Source organism: Mustela putorius, unplaced genomic scaffold, assembly GCF_011764305.1.
Source record: "Mustela putorius furo isolate JIRA1106 unplaced genomic scaffold, ASM1176430v1.1 tig00000929_pilon_pilon_pilon, whole genome shotgun sequence".
NCBI classification, from domain to species: domain Eukaryota; kingdom Metazoa; phylum Chordata; class Mammalia; order Carnivora; family Mustelidae; genus Mustela; species Mustela putorius.
In genome coordinates, this window is record NW_025421520.1 from 768281 (window position 1) to 786129 (window position 17849).

Genomic DNA, 17849 nt, shown 5'->3' on the forward strand with positions numbered 1-17849 from the left:
CGGGCTGATAAGAGGAGCGGCCTCGGTTACTCGGCAACGGGCTGGAGCAGAGGCTGCTGATGGGGAGATTAGCTGCCGCAGATAAACCGCCTTTTCCCTTCCCCGCGGCTTATCTTTGGACCCACAGCAGGCCACAGGAACACGACAGCCCTGGAGATTTGGGTGGGATCTGAGCTCTCGACAGTGAGGGCCGCCGAGCACCCTTGGGCCAGCCTCGGTGGGGTGGGGGTGGGGGGTCTCCCGCCCCAGCCAGGGCCCTGCCCGGGTGAGCCTGGACCTCCTGGGGACGCTCGGGTGTGGCTAGCACCTGGAGGTCAGGGCCGGCCATCCCTCCCCTGAATGGAGCAAGGAGCTCACTCAGCTCATTCACGGTGGTGGCCGGGTCCCCCCCCCCCCCCAGTCGCCTCCAGGAGAAGAACATGGCTGATGTCGTGGGAGCCGAGCTACTGTGTCCATCCAGCTTGGATCCCGGGCAGGAAACCAGAACGGGCTCTTGTTGCCACGGCAGAGTCACCCAAGTGGGAACACTGCCCGCTGGCAGCAAAGGCCTGCAAACGGGGTTCACCTCGGTGGTTTGGGGTTTGCTTTGTCTGTCTTTCCCCAAGTCCGGCTCTCAGTAAACACCCATTCGTGTCGATGAAACTCCTCACGGCCCCGCAGCTTGGGGAGTGCGTCTCCCTACCAGCTGGACGAGGTGTTCAGATCATTCCCGTCTGTTCTTTTCAGACATAAGCAAACAAAACAACGCCAACCCCCGAAGATCAGAGAGGCTCGGTCCAGGCTCCGGAAGGCACTCGGGGCTGTGGGAGTGAGCTGCGGAGCGACGGGCCCAGACGGTCTGCGCTGTGGCTGCAGCACGGTGCTGACCGCCGGCCCTGGGGAGCACAGCAGCTGCCTCTGCTTGGCTCTGCGCGGGCACGAGGGGACGGACAGGCACCGTGTAGGCAGCGGGGCCTTGCCTGGCATGAGGTGAACACTGGCCGTTGCTCTGGATCTGGCCCGTCCTGCTTGTGCCCGGCGTGTTTTCTACAGAGAGAGCATTTGAGCTAGAAGAAAGGATCTTAGGAAAGCTCTCATTCGACTGCTGCCTTGCAGGGACCTGGGGCCAGGGAGAAAAGCAGTTCGCTGGAGGGGGCCCAGCAGACGGGTGACAAGGCCGGCCCGCCTCAGTGGCCCTGCTGTTACTCACGGTGCTCAGAGGGCCCCCGGGGACAGCGGGGCTAGTGGGTGCGCAAGCATGTCCTCTAGGTAGAACCTGTGGTTCAGCTCGTACCCCACACGGGCAGGGCGTCACCGTGTCTTCAAGACCGTCTGCACGGCCCAGCGTGTCATCTTCCGACTCTGACCTTACATTTCCTGCCGAAGGAACACTGCGGCTGCTCACGTGTCTGAGCAGGGCCAGGGCGAGGAGGGGGCGGCTGGCGGAGTCTTGGGGGGTGGAGGGACCGGGGTGACCCCTGGCAGCCCCCGTCCCTCAGGTCCTCCGTTTTCTTGTCCCTAAGGCGCAAGGGCCTGACTAAAATACGCACCTCCGTTCTCGTCAGCTCTCAGCAGACCCCTGCTTTTCTCTAAAGTCGCGCAGCAAGAGGTTGACCTGCCCTCGGGGGCTGTGGGATGAGAGCCGGGAGGGTCGGTCCGTTTAGGAGCCGAGCAGGCGGCGGCAGAGCCGCGCTGGTGGCGCAGGTCGGCGGCTGTTCCGGGCCGTGGGCCTGCGCGCTCCTTCCTGCCGCCGACGTTCCGGGGCGGGTTCTCTTCGCAGGAGGGCCGAGCCTCACAAGGCCGCACGGGCGTCCTTTCTGCGGATCGGATCGACGTTGTGCTCGGCGCTACCAGCCCCGTCCCGCCGCCACCCCTCCCTGGAGCGTTCTGAGGCCCAGAACTTTCTATTCCAGACCTTCCGGCCCTGCAGGGGTCAGAGGTCAGCGAGACGGGAACAGGCCGAGGTGCGGACGGCGGCGTGGCGTAGACCTCATCCCGCCCCGGTTTTCCGTAATCACCTGCGGGAGCAGAAGGCTCCGGGGCTGCGCCGGCGGCTCCGGAAGTCCGCGCCGCGACGCCGGCCGCTCCGGAAGTCCGCGCCGCGACGCCGGCGGCTCCGGAAGTCCGCGCCGCGACGCCGGCCGCTCCGGAAGTCCGCGCCGCGACGCCGGCCGCTCCGGAAGTCCGCGCCGCGACGCCGGCGGCTCCGGAAGTCCGCGCCGCGACGCCGGCCGCTCCGGAAGTCCGCGCCGCGACGCCGGCCGCTCCGGAAGTCCGCGCCGCGACGCCGGCCGCTCCGGAAGTCCGCGCCGCGACGCCGGCCGCTCCGGAAGTCCGCGCCGCGACGCCGGCCGGCTCCGGAAGTCCGCGCCGCGACGCCGGCCGCTCCGGAAGTCCGCGCCGCGACGCCGGCCGCTCCGGAAGTCCGCGCCGCGACGCCGGCCGCTCCGGAAGTCCGCGCCGCGACGCCGGCGGCTCCGGAAGTCCGCGCCGCGACGCCGGCCGCTCCGGAAGTCCGCGCCGCGACGCCGGCCGCTCCGGAAGTCCGCGCCGCGACGCCGGCCGCTCCGGAAGTCCGCGCCGCGACGCCGGCGGTGGGGTCCCGGGAGACGCGCTCTGCCACACGGGTGCGGGGGAGCAGCCCCGGGGGGAGCCACGCACCTGCTCTTCCCCGCACGGGGCCTTCCGCCGGGGCCGTCCGCGGGCCTCCCGGGCCTGACTGGGAAGCGCCGGAAACGGACGTGGTGGGGTCGTGCGCACCCCTCCCCGAGATCCACGTCGCTCTGGAGGCTGGTTCCCCGGTGGCCTGGTGGTTCTCGGAGCGGTTTGCAGGCCCATGTCCCGCCGTTCGCACCGGCGACAGGCGCCGGCGGCCTCGTGGCCGGGAAGAGGCCGCAGGTAGGCGCACCGTGGAGCTGAGGGAAGTCCGCGTCTGCCGTCGGCCTCCCTGCGTCCGGGCCGTCCCGGGAGCCGCACCGTTCGGGCACCGGCAGGGAGGCCCAGGACACCGGCTCCTTGGTGGACAGGGTCCGGCGCTTTCCCGTGACTTTCGGCAGCGGACGGGAGCGGGTGAGGCACAGCCCGTCCGAGGCCCGAGAGCTGAGCCCCCCGGCCTGGGAGACGGCGTGTCCCGTGGGCGCCTCGCGGCCGGCGTCCGGCTGCCCCGAGACGGCGAACGGAGAGGGCGCGCGGGGGACGAGCCCGGCCAGACCCTGGCACGGAGCGGGCCTGGGGCGTCTCGTCAGAGGAGGCCGGGTCGCTGGCGTTTCACACTCTCCGGCCTTCCCGATGCCGCCGGCGTCTGCTCCGTGCGCGTCGCGGCCCTGAAGCTGCGGGAGGAGGGAGACGCCGCAGCCTCCGCCCCGCTCCGGGGGCCGGTCCCCCCGGACCTCTCCGGTCTTTACCTCGGCTTGTCCTGGAGCCACGCCGGTCCGGTTTCCCACGTGTGGATGCGCTTCTGGCCCCGGCGTGACCTTGCCACCAGCTCTCTGAGGAGCTTCTCGCCTCGGGTTGCACGTGTGGCATTCGTGCTCAGAGCCCAGATGCAAAGCGTCGGCTCTTTGACAACGTGACGGGTGACCATTTTGACGAGGGAGGGCCTTGCCACGGGGTGCACAGGAAGCGGCCTTCCCTCACCGTGACTGGGGCCATGGCTCCCCTGCTGAGTTCCCAGTCCCTGTAGCCAAGCGGCACCCCCAGGCTCTCGGGGACTTGAGGCGTTCGGACGGTCTTGTGGCTGCCAGATGCCAGCCCCGTCCCGGCGGGAGGCGTCTCCCACGCCGTGCGGAGGAGCAGTCAGGAGATCAAGGCCTGTCCACCACCCCCGGGGGCGGCAGTCCTCCAGCCCTCTGGCCTCGCCTCTTCCAGAAAGCCCTCCCTGATCGGCCCTGACTTTCCCCAGCAAACCAGGCCCGTCTCTGGACCTTGGCTTCCAGGCACGCAGGTCCTGGTGTCATCTCGAGGCTCACACGTGTCTCATCAGATGCGAGGGGCTGGTGTTTCTGAACTCAAAAGGCTGGACCTCGCTTCTGGACAAGGTAGGCGCCAAATGTGTGCTCGCCGGTCTGAGCTGATCAAAGTGTGAGCTCATCCTGGCGACTGGAAGTGCACGTGTGTCCGTGAAAACCTGTCGGCCGGCCCCGCTTGTGGCTGGGCCCACAGCTGCCGTGGCTGGTCCTGGACTGCACACGTCTCCTCGCCCGCTCCCAGCGGGGGTGGCCCTGGCGGCGGACACAGTGACGTCTATTAAGCACATGCTCCATCCTCTCCAAGAGGGGGCTGCTTTGTTCTACTCTTTTATTCTGATTGGCTTTTTGTTAAATTTTTAAATTGTGCGGAAATACTTGTAACTTAAATTTACGACGTTACCCCTTTTTAAAGGCACGATTCTGCGTCGCTAAGGTCATTCCCACCGCGTGTAGCCGTCACCCCCCTTCCTCGGCAGACCCCCTTCCCCCCACAAAGCTGACACTCGGTCCTCATTGAACACGAACCCCCTCCCCCTCCCCAGGTCTCTCCACTCTCCGTCTGTGAGTCTCACTCCTCCAGGCCCCTCGTGGCCGCGCTCACACAGCAACCCTCCTCTTGGGCCGGCCTGTCTCACCCGGCGCGACACGCTCCACGCTCACGGGGAGCAGGTGCCAGGATTTCCTCCTCTCGCAGCCCGAGGAACAACACCCCCTTTTGTGGACGGACCACGTTTGATTTTTCTTTCGTCTGTTGGTGGGACATTTGGGTTGTCTCCAGCTCTTGGCGGCTCTGAATCGTGCTGTGGTGGGAGGAACTCAGTCCCTGCTCTTACTTCTGAGCGTGAACTCGGTGGCGGAGCCGCCAGTTCGTGTGGTCGTTCTGGGTTTCTTCTGTTAGGAGCTGCTGTCCTTTCCCACGACAGTGCACAAGAGACGCCGGTTCTTTAATGTTGTTTTTACTTTTATTTTTTTAAGATTCATTCATGTATTTTGGAGGGAAAACACACATGTGTGCGAGTTGGGGGAGGGGCAGAGGGAGAGGGTCCCACTGACTCTCCGCTGAGCAGGAGCCCGTAACCCACGAGATCATGACCCGACCCGAAACCAGGAGTCGGATGGTCAGCCGATGGGGCCACCCAGGCGCCCCGTGTTTGCTTTTTAAAGGAAAGTCACGTCTATCTGGGTATTTGGCCTAGATGGTTCGTTTCTTAAACTCTGGGGTCCCTCATAGCTCTTGGTTCTCACTGAGGGGTTAGGGTTAGGGTTAGGTTTGTGACGCGTGGCCGCCGTCCGGAGGGGATCTCACTGGGAAAGCTGAAGGCAGCGGAGCACGCAGAGTGCCCATCCCTCGCCTGTTCTCAGCCTGGAGCGCAGCTGGGCGTGTCCAGGCCGTGCATGGGTTGGCCCAGCTGTCTGAGCAAGCAGGCCCGGCCTGACTTCTGCAGGGCCGGCCCCCGTGTGGGCTGTGGGTCACCGTTTCATCAGGGGGCTCACAGCTGCCACAGCAGCTCGGGGTCTCCTGCTCACACCCAGCCCCGTCGTGCGTGTGGGCTCCAGGTGCCAGAAGGAGCTCTGGGGGGCACGTGGGCGCCAACCTCGGGCCCACTGCAGGGGTGGGATGATCTTGGGAAGGGCCCTGGCCCACCTGGTCACGGGTGACTTGTCGCGTGCAGAAGTCCACTCAAAACTGTTGCTGGTATCAGTTGGCTCAAGACAGCCACGTGCTGGTCCTTCTCCTCCTCACGTCGTCCGTGGTTTACCTTTTCCTGATGTGGGCTTCGGCGATCAAGATGACGAGGTATCCGGTCTTGCTTCCCACCCTGGCCAGGAGCCGGCTGTCGCAGCAGCACCAGAGAGACGTCGTGTTAGCAATAATGAGTGTGCGCCAGCCTGCCTCCTATGTGTGCCCTTAGCCAGTCCCTCAGCCTCTCTGGGCCCTAGTGTTCCCAATGGGGAGAGGAGACCGTGACCCTTCGGACCCCCGAGAATGGTGCCAGGCTCGACTGAGCCCACAGTGTCGGAATGGTGTGGGCGCGGGGTAGCTGTATGTAAACACGTCGGCTCTTGTTCTGGGAGTGGACAGACACGAGGCCAAGGGGATTGTGGAATTGGTTTCGGAACAAGACATCCCCTTGCTGTGGCTTGACGAGGATGGCCACGTTTTCTGTGTCAAACGTGGGGACACGTGTTCGGAAAGGAAGGCTGATGCTCAGGGTGATCGTGGCCAGGGCTGAAGTGGACGGTTCTGGAAGGTCCTGGGCAGGGGTCCCGGGCATCTCCACGCACGGTGGTGAGTTGGAGACCTTGGGCAAGCCCCTGACCCTCTCTGTGCCTCGGTTTCCAGGTGGTGTAAACGGGAAGGGGCTCTCCCTGCTAACAGCTTCGTGGGAGTGGGACATGGCTTAGAGTCAGTGTGTGGAGGAGACTTAGAGAAGTGGCCAGAGTGTGAGCCCTCCGTGAGCAAGGACGGACTTCCTGCCGCCTGCGCCTTTGCCCTGCACGGTAGCACCTGACGCCCACTCTCCAGCCTGACGCCTGGCCTGGGGCTTAGGAGCCACATTTACCTTCCCAGACCTCCTCGTGCCCCTTGGGGGATGGGAGACGTCGATCCCCAGTATCACACAAGGGGCGGCAGGACATCATTGACTCCTGAGCCCGAGGACCGAAGCAAACTTGCCGCGTCTGGACAGCTTACATCTGTGCCGGCCCCTGGCCACGCTCTGCACAGAGGTGCCCCGGGGTCTCCTGAAGTGGGTCTCTCCTAGGTGGCCATAGTGTGCGAGGCCTTGTGGGTGCCTTGGGCAGCACAGTGGGGAAGGCAGCTTCCCCCCGGAGAGGGGAGAAGGACGGGGGAACAGCAGGACACTGGTGACGGGTCTTCCAGCTGGCCTGAAGCTGGCCTGCAGGTTGGGCTCGGGTGTCTGTCTGCAGATGAGGGGGTCCCTCGGCCTGGTGGCGAACCCTGCATGCGTGTACATAGATGGGAATAGGAGTGTGTGCACCTTGTGAGTGTGCAAGCACGTGAGCCTCTGTGGGTGTGTGCACGTGTGTGTACACACGTATGAGCTTGTGTGCACCCATGCACGTGTGCGTGTCCTGTACTCTGCCTGCCTCGCAGGGAGAACCACCAGCATCTCTCAGCTAGGGTCCAGCCAGCGCATGGGGCCACCCGGCTGGTCGGTGCTGTGTCTGGCCCGCCCGGCTTCCCGGGAGCCCTGGCCGCCTGTCCCCGAGGAGGATCCAGTGATGCAGGGAGGCGGCCACGAGGGGTCGCTGTTGCCCTCCAGCCTCGCGGCCGCCGAGGTTCCAAGCTGAATGTGGACGGGGTGGGGCCGCGAGTGCTTCCTGGAGGGCGGCTGACGCGAGCTCAGACCACAGGTGCAGCCACGGGGTCAAGTGATTCCTTTCTCTCAGCCCGTGTGCTGTTTCTGAGCCCGGAGTTAGATTCCTGGGATGTCCCCAGAGGCCCCGTGGGCAGACCCCTTCTTACTTCCCGGGCTGCCCCGTGCGCTCCCGGAGCTGTTTCCGACGGACGCTGTTCCTTTTGTCCCACGGGGTGGCTGGCCGCTTCCCCAGGGGAATGACTGCATCTGGTGTCTACGGGATGCAGGATTTTGAGAACCTTCATGCACGACGCAGGCCTTTGTTTCTGCGAAGCAAGGCCAGTCCCTGCATTAGGCCTCGCGAGAGGTCTTGTCTTTACTTCTGCAAGGAATTCTGCGGACGGGAGACGGGGGTTCCGTTTCTCTCCCCCCAGTCTCAGTTCTTTCCGGCAGCTGCACACCCAGCGTGGAGCCCAACAGGGGGCTTGACCGCAGGATCCTGAGGTAAGACCCGAGCGGAGACCAGGAGCCGGAAGCCACCCCGGCGCCCTTGCCCCGTAATTACTTGAAAACCATCCCTGGTTCACCCTCGTTTGCAAAGACTTTATGATCGTGACACCTTTTCTGCCTGTCCCTTCTTATTCCAAAATCCAGTCATCGTTCCGAAGGTTTCCAGAGAGCAAGTTAATACGTTTACACGTGCTTGTTACTTACACGATAAACTACTTCTGCACGTTCTAGAACAGGTACCTACGCTGCAGTCATTTCTAAATGTGCCCTAAACTAATCATCCCGCCCCGAACACCTAAGTAGTGTGATTACATTGTGTTTGTGAATTACCTGGTCTCATTATTTCTTCCTGAAGAAACACTGAAGAAATGTATGAGAAATAGAAACCAACAGGCTCAGTGAGTTAAGCGTCTGCCTTTGGCTCGGGTTGTGATCCCAGGGTCCCTGGGTCGAGCCCAGCTTTGGGCTCCCTGCTCGGTGGGAGCTGCTTCTCCCTCCCTCTGCTGTGCCCCTGCTTGAGCTCTCTTGTTGTCTGTCAAATACATAAATAAAATCTTAAAAAAAAAAAAAAGCAAAGACATTAGAAAAAGAAGGAGAGAGAAGTAAAATGGGTGCAAAGAACGTGGTTAATTCCTTGAAAAAAATATCACCCGAGCCGCACAACAAAGATGCATCGTGTGATGACGGCTGCCCCGTGACCCGCAGAGAGGGCGCTGGAAGGTAGAAGGTGGTCGGTCCTGGCCCCGGGGTCTGGGGGTCCCTCCCCTGGGTGGTCTTTTTGGGAGAGATGCTGATGACACTGCAGGGTGTTGCTCAGTAGGTGAACAATTTGCCTCCATAGGCTTTTCCTTTCTTTTTTTTGGAAACAACTGGGCCACCCAGGCCGTCCCCACCCCCCAAAAGATGTCCTTTAATGCAGGTCTGAGGCGAGTTGCATGAGGTAGACTGAACAGAAATGGTTTCTCCTGGAGAGACTTAAACCAACCTCTTAAGGCCCGTGGCTGCCTGGTAGTCTGACCCGCTGGTTCGGGCCGTCCCCCGGGAGGCCTGGCACTCAGCAGTCCCCGAAACAACAGCATCCCACGAGGGAAGGCTGGTGTCTCCGAGCACAGAGTCCCTTTCCCAGAGCAGGGGTCCACTCGGGCCTCTTCCTGCACGTGTGAGGCCGAGAGCGGCTCTGCAGAGGAGGGCCAGTGCCCGAGCCCCGAGGAAGGAAGAGGCGGCACGGTGTGTGCTCAGAGAGTGCAGGGGTGCGTGCCCCTCCTTCGCCGGCCCTGCCACGAGCCCCATGGGTTTGGTCTCGGCGATCCCTGGGCCTTCAGCGAGGTCGTTTGCTGGGAGTCGAAGACTTCCAAACCGTGTGATGCTAGCTAACGGTGTTAGAAGTTTCTGTGGGCATCACAGCTTTTCTTCAGGCAAATGGAAAAATGCCGGTGAGTCACAAGTATTTACTGAGCCACGGTGGGTGCCGAGTGGGTGTCGACGTGGGGGTCTAAGAGGCGGAGCCGACACCTGCCGTCCAGGAGCCCGCGGGGCCCTGAGGTGAGAGGACGGTGTCTGTGCCAGAGGACGTGGAGAGGCGTGTGCACGTGCGTGTGCGTGTGCGCTCACGTGTATGCCGCGCAGCCTGGGGCCACGCACGGCCCCACAGAGCCAGGGAGAAGGGGTCCAGGAGGAGGGCATTGCTGCTGGCCTCCAGCAGTCATGAGGGGACAGTGACGTTTATGAGTCAAAATGACTTCTGCCCGCGGGAGTAACGCTTCAGGGATCGCTGGTTACAGCCAACACACAGACAATAAACAGGCTCTTTCTCACGTTCTTCTGGAAATCCAGCAAAAAAATTATCCAGGCTTCTCTTTCTAATGGAAGAAACCAGCTGCCGGCTAGTGGTGATTGCCCGGTGGAGATCGTCTTTCTCAGGACCACAAACATCCCTCCGTTTTCTGTGTTTAAAGCCGTGTGCTCTCTGGTTTCCAGGAGCCATGGGGGCCCGGTCGTCTGCTCTGCTTCTGCAGTACCGATCCAGAAATTCGGGATTTGGGGACAGCCTAAGAATTCCACCGAGGTCAGCACACTTGGGAACGTACGGTCTGTGCCGTGACGCTGGGGTCGCTGGGGTCGCTGCCCGTGGATGCCTGCGAGGCGACCTCCCCGAGGAGGGCGCGGTCCCCCCCGGGGCCCTTGGGTCATCCTTTCCTCCCCTCCCAGCCGGCGGCAAGGCGGCTGCGTCACTGCCTCGGAAAGCCACACGTTCTCTGGGCCATCTCTCTGAATATGCCCTCCAACCCCAGAACCTCTGTGTGCCAGGGGACTCCTGAGGGGCTCCTGGCACTGGGCAGCGGGGGCGTCCAGGGGTTCCCCTCTGGAAAGGCCGCAGACCCGTTCTGCTCTCGTTTCCAGGGTGGCCGTCCTTCCGGACCATCCTCCCCTGGACACGGAGCCCTTTCAGCTCGTGGCTCCTGGCCGGATGCAGAACAGCTGGTAAGGGCCTCGCGGTCCCTGGGAAGAAGGCTGACACCCCCTACACCCTTGGGTTTTGCCTGGCATGCTTCACGTCCTGGCACTCAGTCCCTAGGCCCCCGAGCTCTGGGGATGGGGTGCTTCCTGCCCTCCGCAGAGCCCGCTCCCCTGCCTGGATGTGCTTCTAGCCCTGTGTAGGCAGCCCCGTTCGTACGTGTCGGAGCCCTAGTGGATGCCACTTTCCTGATGCATTTGTGGGCCGAGGCCGGTGCTCCTCCTTCCCGCCGTCTGTGGGATGTCCCTCTGCGGCCCGCATCACAGCGCTGCGTGGTCAGTGAACGTGTCCTCCTGTGGCCCAGATGTGTGTCCTGTGGCTCTTCCATCTGTCCAGCTGGCGGGACCTAAGGGCAGGGCCATGCCTTTCCTGAGGTTGGGGTGCAAGGCAGAGCCCTGGGGGCAGGGATGGAGTCAGACACACAGCGGGTGTGGGACGGGAAGTAGTGAGCAGTGAGCTGTGAGCGCACACACCGTCCTCCAGAGACACACAGAGAAAGCTCGAGCAGCTGACATGCAGCAGGAGTCCGGAAGTCGGGCTTCTGCGGTGCTGGTGCCGCGTGTTTCCTGGACGGATGCTCCACGTTGGAAGAGTGGTACCCTTGGGTTCTCGCATGAGTTTGGTGGTTAAACAGTGGTCGGGGCTGTCAGTGCGTGTCCACACACATGCAGACATGCACGTCACCTGTGCACAGCACAAACATGCTGCACTTATGTAGAGACACGTGTGCACACACCAGACACGTGGACACAAACACATGCATTTGTGAAAACGGTGCACACAGGCGCGCCTACACACGTGCGTCTGCACAGTCCTCTCCTGTAAAGAATCTGTGTGTAAAAGTGGACCCAGAGAGTTCCAGGACTTTCTGGAGAAGACACAGCTGTGGAGAACGGAGAGGGGTCGGTGGTCGCAGGGTGGGGTACTCGGATGGATGGGGGAGCACAGAGGGTTTTCAGGACAGGGAAGCTGCTCTGCACGTCACCCTGCGGGCGGACACAGGCCCGGCCCCGAGCGGCTGCGGACTTCGGGCGACCCGATGTACTGGCGTGGGCTTGACACTTGTGGCAAAGGTGCCCCCTGCGGGTCTGCGGGCCGTGGGGCGGGTCTGCATGTGGGAGGGTAAGCTCCGCACCCTCCCTCCAGTTTTGCTGTGAATCTAAAACTGCTTTAAAAAAGAAAAAAATTGATTTGGGCACCGGGGGGCTCCATCGGTGGAGCGTCCGACTCCTGCTACCGGCTCAGGTTGTGATCTCGGGGTCATGAGTTCGAGGTCCACGTCAGGCTCCCTGTCCCCCTGCCCTCCCTGTGCTCACGCACGCACGCACTCTCTCTCTCTAAGAAATTAATTAAAAAGTTTATTTAAAAATAAAGGTTAAAAGAGCTGGGGAAAGTATGTGGCACCTCATCGGCAAGACGGTAGTCTGGGGGCGGAGAGAATCAGGGTAGTTTAGTCTCGACTTTCAAATCATTAAAACCAAGTTATCAGCTAAAACTAATTTTAAAAGCACAAGTATTATGTTGTATATGTGTGTTTTAAATGCATGTGTAAGAGAGGGATTTCAAGAAAATGCCATAAATATTTTTCCGAGAGTGTATTCACGACAGTGTGCCCCATAAACCAGATTAGAAGAGGGACGCCACTGCGCTTCAGGAGGGAAGAGCTCACTCGGGGTGTTGCGACGTACGTCGGCTGTTCTCTGGTGAGGGCTCCAGCGGGAGTCGGGAACCTGGCTTCTCCTCCTGTGGCCTTGGTCTCGAAGCTCGTCCGTAAAATGTGGGGTCGGACCGACTTAATGCTCCTTCTAGTCCCTGCGTGGTGAGAGTTTGCTTTCGAGATACGCCATTTGTGAGGAGTGGACGTTCTAGGACACTCTAAAGAGTTCTCGGTTTTTCTCTTGGCCCCTCCCCCCGCCCCTGCCACAAAACACCCCGTGCACAGGCACGGAGTTCTTTGCACAAAATAAAAAGACCAGGGACGCTTACTGTCCGTGTTTGTGGAGCAGATTGCCTGTCTCCTGGCGGCAGGGGGACGGGCCCCTCCCTCCAGGAGCACTGCCGCCGGGAATCCCTCTGGACCAGTGTGGTGGAGGTGGCCTGCAGAGGGCTTGACTTCTCCCCATGGCCATTGTCTGCAGCACTGAGCAGCTGTGCAGGTCGCCTACCCGGGTTCTGGGAGCTTTGCAGAGGCCCATACAAATTCACGGTGTGCTTTCGACACTTAAGATGATTTTCTGCTGATCACACAGCACCGTCCGTCTTAAGCCCATATGTAGTATCAGACCAGTAATTACTGAGTTAGCCTGGCATCGGGCAAATGTGTTTCTGCTAATTAAACTTGTTGCATTTGAATGGCTTTCTTCAGCGACACTTCGTGCGGTGAGACCGTCGTGGACAATGAAGAAGCGTCTCCCCCGATCCGGGCCTGAAACTGCAGATGGCCGCCCCGGGGACGACGCGCTGGCCCTTGAATTAGTCTTTTGTGTGCACAAAAGACAGTAATTTGGGTGTTTGAACCCCCTACAGGAAGCTTATTTCAAAGTGAACAGTTTGCCAGATAAAGACTAATTGGGGCCTAAATTAATTAGAAGGTGTGGTTGAAAACATGAGCAGAGCCCGTCATTTTAGACGAACGGGCAACAGAGCTGGACGACGGGCGCCCGCCACTGTCCCCCGCTCCGGGAACCCCTCTCCTCGGCCACGCTGCAGAAAGCTCCCCTCGAAACTGGCCGCGTCGCCGTCCCCGGGGCTGCCCGGTCCCCCCACACGGCACCCCTGCGGCAGACGCGGCCACTGTCCTCATGGCTTCTGCAAATTAGTATTTATATTTCCTGGGTGTTCTGTTTCTCATCTGGAAAACTGGCCCTGAACGATATTGATTTTTTGGTCACGGGACTGTCAGAAGCAAAGCTTCGCGTCAGAGGTGAAGGCCTGCGGCAGGAATCAGGAGAAGTGAGAGCTGGAGAGGGGAGGAAGGAGCGCGGGGCGGAGTAGAAAGTGCGAACGACTCTGCCTTCACGGCGCTTCTCCAGACCTCTGCAGCTGTGTTTTCCGTGATGCTCTTTAGTTTAAATAAACCGTGACTTTCCAACTGCTCTGAATTCTGAGAGCGTTGTGATGACTTTCTACAGCCGCGTTCCAAAGCCTCCGCGTGCGGCGTAGTTAGAGTGTCTCGCGAGGGTGGGTCTAATACCTTCTCCCTGAAAATGAACGTCCCATTCTCTCTCTTCCCTGTCCCCTCTTCTGCAGACGGAGTGTTTGGAAGGTGCCAGAAGGTTCCAGCGATGGACACACACCGCTACGAGGTGTCGCCAGGAGCTCTGCAGCACCTGACGGCCACCTTGCAGAAGCTGTCGCGGACAGGTAGGCTGTCTCGGACAGGTAGGCGGGCGCGGGCCCCACCGTGTCCTGGGCCTGGGCACACTTGTGGGGGCCGTGAGGCACGGAGTGCTGGGGCCTCGCAGGTCGTGAGGACGTAGCACAGGACGGCGTTTGCCAGGCTTGCCAGAGAGAGGAGCAGGCTGGGCGCAGGCGGGCTGGCTTCTGGAAGGTCCTGGCGGGAGTCTCCTTCGTGCATTGGACGTGGCCGTGGATTGCTGCTGTGTGTGCAGGAGCACAGCCACGTCCGGGCTTCAGGGAGTCCGGCAGGGTGCGGCGTGGCCGGCGGGCCCCAGGCGGCTGTGGGGCCTGAGCACATGTAGCCCAGTGGCCGGTCAGCCTCCAGGCCATCAGCTGGCCTCCAGATACTGTCATTGTGCAAGTTCCTGTCCCATGGTTTGGCCACAGGAGTCGGTTGTAACCTGTTTACTTCACACGGTTGCTGAGATGATAACTAAAAATTACCATAATTTAGACATATGGTATTTAGACATATATGGGATTCATCGTGTGTGTCTACTTTTTAAATGGAGGGGAAGCTTCCCGAGTGTTCATCTGGTTCGTCCTGCCGGGGTGGGGGGGCTGCTTCCTGTGCTTGGAGCCTGGACTGAGGCCGATCCGCACACACGGTGCCCTGGTGTCGGGGAGGGTCGGGGTGATGTTCCTGGAGTGAACCTGCAGGCCTCGGGGTCAACACCTGAGTGGCCCCGCTGGGGGCCCAGCCCGGGAGGGAGGGGCCAGGAGAGCCCCGACATTCTTTCTCCATCAGATCCTACAGGGCTTCTCCGTGGTTCCGTAAGGAGCGTCTGTGGCCCCGTCAGTTTGGGAAACGCTTCTCGCTCTGTTCCTCCTTCGGAACGCTCATAGTGTGCACTGCTGCGCGGGACACCGGGAAGCTCTACAGGAAGGGGTTGGGCTGATTCAGGGGCATCTGGGGGCTCAGTTGGCTTCAGCTCAGGTCGTGGTCCTGGGGTCCTGGGGTCGAGCCCCGCATCGGGCTTCCTGCTCAGTGGGAAGCCTGCTTCTCCTCTGCACCCACACCCCGCCTGTGTTCCATCTCTGTCTTTCTCTGTCTCTCTCAAATAAAATGTTTTGAAAGACAGAATTAATTCACTCATTCACTTGCAGTCACTTGCGGTGGCACCCTTTCTCCCTGGGACTCCAGCCGTGCCAGGGTTCAGTCAGGGAAGCGGGGGGACCACGTACACAGTCCGTTGCAGGGGCTCGGCCGCGCACAGCTGGGGGAGATGACAGAGCGTCTCGGCCAGGCTGCTGCTCTCAGTCTGGGGCCTGGGTCTGCACGTGGGCCGTGGGGAGGGACTGTGGCTGTGAGGTAAGAGGTCAAGGACAGGGTTGGACAGGAGTCCGTGACTGTTCCTGTGGCCTTGACCTTGGTGATGAGGTGTCCTGCAGAAGGTGGCCCCTCACCAGGGAGCTGAACGCACAGTCCCCAGAGGCAGGGGAGGCTGGGCGGGGCCCCGGGGAGCAGGGCAGCTGCCACAGAGGCAGTGAGTGGGCAGAGGGGCAGCGACGTGTGCTCTGCCACATGCCCGTGGCCCTCCGGCATCTGGCTCACAGCAGCCACGCCACGGGTACCTCGCAGGACCAGGGTTGGGGGCTGCGTTTTTCACTAAGGATTCATGGCCCAGAGCAGTTTCTTAAAAGGAGAGTCGTTACCTGCAGAGGATGTCACGTGTTTGCTCCAAGATCCCGAGGGTCTGCTTGCCCATTGGGGCCTTTGGGAGTCTGCAGCCGGCATCCGTGGCCGCCACTGACCGCCCTTGGTGTGCAAACGTCCTACTCATACATGTGGCTGGGCACGACGTCCTGCTCTTTGGGTCCAACAGGATGAGCACAGCGGGTCCCCTTCTGACGGGCGGGGCACAGTGAGGCTCCGGGTGCCCCGGTACTGGGGTCCGTCGTAGTCCGTGTTTGATAAGCCCTGGAGGAGTCCTCATTCCTTGTTCCCTGGCACACAGTCGGCCTAGCAGAGACCGCAGGTCTGCGTGCGGACGGCCAGAAGAGAGAGTAAGTGCGTAAATTTCTGGCTTCTGTGGCCTGCAGGGCACCTGCTGCCACCCTCTGCTTTTGTTCCTGGGGCTCTGCTGCGTGAGGCAGGAACGGCCGAGTCTGGGGATGGTTTGCCGAGCTGTAACTCTGTTTTGGTGATTCAAGCCAGTCCTCAATTCGGTAGATCTCAAACTTCCCTGCGTACGCGGGTCCCTGAGACTCTGGGAGGCTTTCCGTGCAGCCCTGTGGGAGGGGCGCTCTGGGCATCTAATCACTAACCATGTTCTCCGTGGCCAGAAGCTTCTGGTTTCTGCTTCCTGGTAACCACACCCACCAGGTGCCAAGACGTGAAGTGCCACGTCTTGGCCGCTGCTGCCCCAGACGCCGGCCTCTCCGCTGTACTTGGCGAGCAGGCTGGCGGCTGTGCTCCCTCTGTGGTTTCGGACCTGCCGGGGGCTTCCCCGCCGAGCTCCTTTGGAATCCTGGGGCACTCTGGTGAGCTCACGTCTCACAGTCGAGGGGAAACACGTGTCGTCTGGACCCCCCTGAGGTCATTAGCAGGTCTCACATTTTGACCCGCTCCTGTGTCCCCGTCCCCTAAACCTTTGGATGCTTGTCTCTGTGACAGAGCGAGAAGTTCTGGCGTGTCCACCTCATTTCGTGGAGACGCCCTCTTCGGGAACCAGGTTATGTCAACCGCTGGTGGCACCGTCCATGCTCTTCCCAGCCCTTCGATGTAAGGCGTGGCTGGGAGCATCGGTGCTCCGTGGCCGCATCTGTGTCCAGCCTTGGTCATTTCCTTTCATTCCGGCTTGACCTCGTCTCCTTAACAAGGGTTCCTGTGCGTGTTCCCCAAGTTTCTGGCCGGGTCCTGCTGCTCCTCGAGGGCGTTGCACTCTCTCTTTCTGTGTCTCCCCACCCCGGGGCCTGCTGGGACTTGAGTCCAGAAGCAGCTCAAGATGCAGTGAGAGGTGGCAAAGCGGGGGTGGTCCTAGGGGGTCCGCGGGGCCACGGAGGGCAACCGCCTGGTGGCCGTACATGCTTTTCAGACGGGGTTAGTCTCTTCAGCAAGGAAGGTTGTGAAATGTAGGGGTTCGGTGTCTCCTCCCTTTTAGGCAACGCATGAAGGACCCCGCGGAGCTTGGGACCTGGTGGGCGGCGCAGCTCAGTCACACGCAGGCTAGATGGTGGCTCTGGTGTGCTCACTGGGTGTGGGACACACAGACGGCACTTGGTGGAGAGGGTCCTACGTAAGGCCAATAAGGTTTTTAATTAATAGGTTTTGTTTCTTAGAGCAGTTTCAGATTCGCAGAAAGGCCGAGCGGCTGTGTGGCGTCAGAGTCTACTCCGTCACTCCCCGTCTCTGCAGAGATGGCCCCGTCACTGACCCTCCCGCTGACACGGTGGTTCCGTCAGTGAGTTGGTGCTGCCGCCGTACCCTTGAGTGGGGTCTGTCGCTTATGTCAACGTCCGCTTTTGTTTCTAACCCTGCGTGTCTGCACAGACCCACATGGACATGGGTCCCTCACGAAAGGGTCACACGGAGGAGTTCCACTGCCCTGACAGGCCCCGGAGCCTCCCCTCACCCCTCCCGCAGGCCTCCGGCCCGGTCTTCTCACCGTCCGTGGTCCTGCTCTCCCCGAGCGTCGTAACGGGGTCCGGCAGCGGACGGCGGCTGCTCTCCCTGAGGCCGTCAAGACCCTCCGCGTACCGCCCTGTCCGTGGCTTCAAGCGCATTTCTTTTTAGGACCGAACACTCTTCCAGGTCTGGGGCCACCCTCCGCGTCCACGTTCGCCGGCTGGACGGCGTCTTGCTTGCTCCCGAGATCTGGCAGTTACGAGCAAAGCTGCGGCCAACATCTCAGTGACTGCTCCTGTTTTTAGCTCCTGTGGGTAAACACAAAGAGCACACTTGTGGTTCAGATGATAAGAGCAGCTTTACTTTCGTAAGAAACCTCCAAACCGTCTTCCGGAGATGGGTGTGGAGGGGAAGGGGTCACTACCATCTTTGAGACTCTATTTCTCCCCCGGCCCCGCCAGTGACATCTGACTTGCCCTAGAACTTCAGCCCGCCCTTTCCCCAGTTCTAAGTTGACTCCCTCTCTCTGGTCCTGATGCAGACCGCACGGGTCTCTTGGGAGCCCCCCGGCACGTCCCACAGAAGGT

The 17849-nt window shown here is 61.3% G+C and overlaps 1 protein-coding gene across 1 annotated transcript in view; it reads left to right on the forward strand.

The window, feature by feature from the left end:
• Positions 1–17849, forward strand: part of PTPRN2 (protein tyrosine phosphatase receptor type N2) — a 612016-nt gene that overhangs the window by 93362 nt on the left and 500805 nt on the right. The window contains exon 2 of the mRNA XM_045086284.1: positions 13545–13658. Coding sequence (XP_044942219.1) covers positions 13580–13658 — 79 coding nt within the window. The 5' untranslated portion in view covers positions 13545–13579. The remainder of the gene's footprint in view (positions 1–13544; positions 13659–17849) is intronic.